At 41.4% G+C, this 5,865-nt stretch overlaps 1 protein-coding gene across 2 annotated transcripts in view; it reads right to left on the bottom strand.

Annotated features, from left to right (window-relative positions):
- Positions 1-1,171: 1,171 nt before the first annotated feature.
- Positions 1,172-5,865, bottom strand: part of LOC136846709 (uncharacterized) — a 20,029-nt gene continuing 15,335 nt past the window's right edge. For both annotated transcript variants that reach the window (XM_067117817.1, XM_067117816.1), the window contains exons 3-4: positions 4,233-4,461; positions 1,172-4,035 (exon numbers count right to left, since the gene is read on the bottom strand). In XM_067117817.1, the coding sequence (XP_066973918.1) occupies positions 2,912-4,035; positions 4,233-4,461 (1,353 nt within the window). In that variant the 3' untranslated portion in view covers positions 1,172-2,911. The remainder of the gene's footprint in view (positions 4,036-4,232; positions 4,462-5,865) is intronic.

Below are 5,865 nucleotides of genomic sequence, written 5' to 3' on the forward strand. Positions count from 1 at the left end.
GTGTGTGTAATAAGCAATCATGTCATTTAATATCGAATTCTATACGTACTGGCAATATCTTGCATCCCTTAGTTGTTAGTTATCCCCAACGTACAGTGAACTCGACATTAAACGTTATTTGTAGCTGGAGATGTGTAACGGCGAAAATTCATGCGTGTATGAAATCGAAATATACACACACGCATACATGAGTATATAAATCAGTATGCATAAACAAATACGAATTAGCTTCTTCCGTTTCTGATTTAAGTCCTAAGAATCTGGTTTCCGATGCGGACGCCACGAGATGACATTTCGGTTATCAAAAAGTGCATCCTGTTTGCGTCTGACCGGCCCCTGCATTGCGATGCTGCAATAACCTCGTCTCTTTTTGAAGACTTGGCACACTTTGGTTGTTTACCATCTACTTCTACGTCCCTCCATCTGCATCTACCTCTACTCCTACTTCTCAGGACTGATCGTAAGAGGAGAAAATATGTGTGAGGGGAAAAATACTGGTCAATATCTACCTCTACTCCCACATCTCAGGACAGATCGTAAGAGGAGAAAATAAGTGTGTGGGTGGGAGGGGGGAATACTGGTCAATTCTAACTCTCATTTACCTTTCACAAAGATTCCAGCTGTTATTGCTTCCTGCCTCTTTCATCCCTTTTTCTTCTCCCTGATTCCCGTTTCTGCCGTTAGGTTGCCCGTTCCATCAACCTTTATATGCAAAATTTGTTTGTGTTAATTGGGCTTTGTGCTGCAATTCACATGAAATACCTGTTCTACGTCAGGCATTGCAAATATGAAATGAATATTCTAAACATGTAGTATAACCACCAATAATCTCCATAAAAACACTGCGATGATTAACATAATTATAATATAAAGTGTTACAATTTCACAATCCATACAAGAATGGTTAGATAATACTGAAATCTACTTTAATTATTGTCACCCACATTTACAGGTGTGTGTGTGCGTTTTTTTTATAAACCATATGGAAGAAAAATCTGTCTGCAAAAACAAAAGATAAAATATTCACTTGAGTTTGTGTGGAAAAGACAATAACTATTGAAAAATTTATGACCTTAATTAAACAATTACTATATAACAATAATCGCCAAGTTCTACAATGCATTCATGGAGAAATAAATAAGAAGTTACAAAAGGGCTTAACAAAATGCGATTTCTGTGGAAAGTATTTATTATAAAAACAATTAACATAAAACCCACATTCATTATATACAAAATCCAAGCAACGGGAACTCCACTCATTAATGACTGAAACATGTACATTCAAATTTGGGTTTTCCTCGTTACCAAAAATAAGAATAGTTTGATATATACATCATGAACAGCACGCTCAGAGGTTGTGGTAGGAATGGCGAGATTCATAATTAAGGCTTAAATCATTTCTGGTTTCTAAACTGAATATATAATTTTGGCCAAAGGCCAAGCACTGGGACCTACGAGGTCATTCAGCGCTGAAACGGAAATTGGCAGTAAAAGGTTTGAAAGGTGTAACAGGAGGAAAACCTCGCAGTTGCACTATGAATCAATTGTTAGGGGACGGTGGAAAGTAAGATGGAAGAGAGGGAATATGAACGGAGGTACAGTAAAAGGAACGAAAGGGGTTGCAGCTAAGGACCGAAGGCACGCTTGAGGTGCATGATTATGAGATGCAGGTAGACAAGGGTTTGTAACCGCTGTTCCCTACTGCTCTTCAGTGTGTGGTTTTAGCTGTAATTTTATTAGCTGTAACATGGCATATGTTGAGAGAGAGAGAGAGAGAGAGAGAGAGAGAGAGAGAGAGAGAGAGAGAGAGAGAGAGAGAGAGAGAGAGAGAGAGAGAGAGAGAATTTAACGTTAACTAATCACAGTTTCACTTCCATACAGAGAGAATTTAATGTTAACTAATCACAGTTTTACTTCCATACATACTTTGAGAGAGAGAGAGAGAGAGAGAGAGAGAGAGAGAGAGAGAGAGAGAGAGAGAGAGAGAGAGATTTTTTAACGTTGACTAATCAGTTTTAATTCCATACATACTTAGAGAGAGAGAGAGAGAGAGAGAGAGAGAGAGAGAGAGAGAGAGAGAGAGAGAGAGAGAGAGAGAGAGAGAGAGAGAGAGAGAGAATTTAACGTCAGCTAATCACAGTTTTACTTCCATGCATACTTTCAATTTATTATACTCTGAAAACATTTTTTGGCTAATGAGGTAATTAAGGTAACCTCCGGTACATGTGGCTTATTGCTGACACGAAGCAAATGTGTTCACTGGCAACAACTGCAAATAACATCACATAAGATCTCATAAGCAAAATCGACATATTGCTGTTGGAGAAAGTTTCGAATACGATCAGTCACTTTCATTCAGTATGCTTGTTCTTCTCCCTCCTTTGGCTTAGGAAATAGCAGGTCCAGAACTACTGCGCTGTGTCACTTCTTTCAAATTTACGAGCCATCTACCATGTCGTTTTTAATTAAAACCAACACTGCAACAATCAGTAAAAAGTAATAAAGTGAGAGGTTCTACTGGTTCTGGAGACATGCAGCGTCCAATTGTGACTTCACTCAGCATGAGTTCTTTGTGTTCTATCAAATTTATACTGTATTGATTATTTTAATGAGTGATTATACATTCAGCAAGAAACATTCGCTTCATCGACAGGATTCTCGCCGTCATTCACAACAATAGAATGAAGTTTTCATTTACATCGTTCTATCTTTTCACAACCTGTGGCATCTGCATAATCTTCGCTTTCTAGAGCGAGGACAAGGGTGGGTATCCTCACCGCTAACTCTGGTTTGTTATTGTACAAGCAGCCAAATCAGAGGTGGCATTCCTCCCACAAGTGGCAAAATCATTACCGTCATAAGCCTGATCATTTCAAGACTTTGCAACAAAAAAGACTGCGTTCTGTGAGACTTAACGCATAAACAAGTAGTTATTCTCTACTCTGGAGTTGTTCTGAGCATCACCGCCGCATCCGTTTCTGCCGAGCGTCCCCGAGCAAGAGGCGGCGCCCTTTCCCTCGGGAAGAAACTGGATCGGGGAGGGAACTGGCGGGGGCATCAGAAAAGTGGACGCTTCCTCATAGAGGGGGTCACTGATCTGACTCATCAGGACGGCGGGGGGATGATCGACTACTCTACGTCTCCTGTTCCTCGAAGTGACTAAGACGCAAGACAAAGCTATAGCTGCGACGACTGCAATGACGCATATCCCTATGAGACTGTACAGAACTATGTACATGACATCAGAACTTTGTTTCTCGGTCTGGGGAGGCCCTTTTAGGCTACAAGGAGTTCTTGTAGCCCACCTGGGGAGATTATGAGGTACGCACGTTGGGTCTAGCACTTGTTTCAAACGGGTGGAAGCCAGATCGTACAGAGTGGAACTTTTGTACGGAGAAGACGTATAAGAAGGTACGGCACTTGTCTCCGTCGAGTTGGTGGCCTCATCCGAATCTGAATCGACAGGTTCTTCTGCACCCGAAAATGGAATGTCAATATAATTACCGGTGATGTAGTGATCGGAGAAAGAGCATTTCAGGTGAGTCAGAGCGCCAGGCTGAGCAACAATACGGTTGTTCCTCACTCTGATATTCCCGCCATTTTCCGTTCTGAGAGCCCCAGGCCGCATGTCAGCCACGCTCGAGTTCCCCAGGACGAGGTTTATTCTGCTTGTCACTATGGCGTCTGTGTCCAGGCGTGCTATCGTCACGTTTTCCAAGACCATCTGGTGAACGACGGAACTGGTCAGGTTGAAAGCTCCCGATTCGATTCTGCCGATGACCGAGTTGTGGAACTTGACGGCGGTGACAGAGTTCATGTTTGAAACCACCAGTCTGCCAGGTTCAGTCGTCGGGCCCTTGAAAATTCCGATGTCGGAACTCTCCACTTCCAGGTAATTCAACATCTCGACGTTGCTGAAGGCATCTGTTCGAACGATTCCGACAGTCGACTGAATCAGTCGCAGCCCTGCTTTGGGTTTGCCGCTGAACAAGTACCTCGGGAGTTCGTCCACAGTGCAGCCTTTGAGACCAATACCTGAAAGAGATTGAGAGTCGACAGTGAGATGTTGATTGGTGAAAATCAGGCTCTAAAGCCAAACGCTGGGGCACTTTGTGCCATTCAGCGATTAAGAATAGTGGAAAAAAGGGCCCTTCTGAATAGGGCTTTATATTCCAAAAGAATTCTTCATGACCAACAAGATACTCTGCGGAAAAATATGAGAGGAACCTCACCTGCAAATGTGTGCCTCAACCGGTTCCAGTGTCCCGGGTCATTCAGGTTCTTAGGCAGCGAGAGGAACTCGACGTCCCACACATCCAGAGCAGAAGAAGGGTAACCTTTCCAGGCTGTGATGAACCCTTCCGTGAGGGTGACTCGAACGCTCTTCTCAACCCGGACGTAGACTTGAGAGATGGTCTCCTCTGCCGACGTGAGAAAGATCTCCTCCGCTAGGTGAACGGGCTGCTCGATGAGATGGTACATGAGATTAATCACCTGAGATGTTACACACAGTATCGTGCCTAGAGTTGTCAAACTCGCTTTTACGAGACTGCTGTCTTTTTCTGCGTGTAACTTATTATTCACTGTTCTGGTTTCAAAAGTAGTTTAAGGATTATATCTTGAAGTATATAACATTACTTTTGCTGCGCGTCACGATAAATTACAAGCGCTGAGGACCAGCAGCATTACGATTCTGAGAGTAAATAATGTACATTTCATACGTTACATATCCTTCGAACTAAGTAAGAGACTCTGTTTGTTAATCCCGCCTCCCAGAGGATCTTGTGCAGTTGGAACTTCAGAAGTTCAAGCGAATATGCAATGCATTACTACCCTAATACTATTCTCCTTGGATTTTGATACAGTTTTATCTATTTGTCCATTTATTAATTCATTTTTTTCTTTTTTAATAAGTGGTATATCCTCTCTCTGTATTCCCCCTTACTTCCTCTTGCTTCTTCCTAATGTACTCCGTATTCTTTGGAAGCTCGAATTTTAAGTCAATGGCCCCTGAGGCTTGTTCCATACGAACAGGTTTCATGTACTGAATAATAATAATAATAATAATAATAATAATAATAATAATAATAATAATAATAATAATAATAATAATAATAATAATAATAATCCCAAATTCTCCATATTTCTTTATAAATCTGTTATTATTTGACGCTGTTGACATAATTTTACCTCTGGAACTTCCGGACGGTTTCCACAGTTCTACAAAAGTTTGAAGTTTTTATTCAGCGATTTTCTTTAACAATAGCAATGTATTTTCCGTCCTGACTCCGTCCCATTTTTCATTTGAGTATGCCTGAAGCTTTTTGCAAATCTTCAGCATAGCAATGAAAATGGCTATCATTTTCACGTACTGTACTATGATTACTTGCGTGTTCAGATCAGCACAAATCCTTGCGAAATTTCTCCCGGACGGGGAAGTTCAGTGTAAGGTGCTTTCTGGCAACCTTTGGCATCTATCGATCAAACTTTGTACCAAGTAGCCAATGTTTGTGTCATCAAGTAGCAACTATTTGTGGCACCAAATACCAAATATTTGTGACAAATAGCCAAAGTCATCATCTTTTGTGGCACCAAATACCAAATATTTGTGACACCAAGTAGCCAATGTTTGTGTCATCACGCAGCAACTACTTGTGGCAACTATTTTTGGCACCAAGTAGCCAACGTTTGTGTCATCAAGTAACAACTATTTGTGGCACCAAGTACCCAATATTTGTTACACCAAGTAGCCAATGTTTGCGTCATCAAGTAGCAAGTATTTGCGGCACCAAGTACTCAACATTTGTGACATCAAGTAGCCAATGTTTGTGTCATCAAGTAGCAACTATTTATGGCACCAAGTAC

The sequence above is a fragment of the Macrobrachium rosenbergii genome, chromosome 15 (genome assembly GCF_040412425.1).
Source record: "Macrobrachium rosenbergii isolate ZJJX-2024 chromosome 15, ASM4041242v1, whole genome shotgun sequence".
NCBI classification, from domain to species: domain Eukaryota; kingdom Metazoa; phylum Arthropoda; class Malacostraca; order Decapoda; family Palaemonidae; genus Macrobrachium; species Macrobrachium rosenbergii.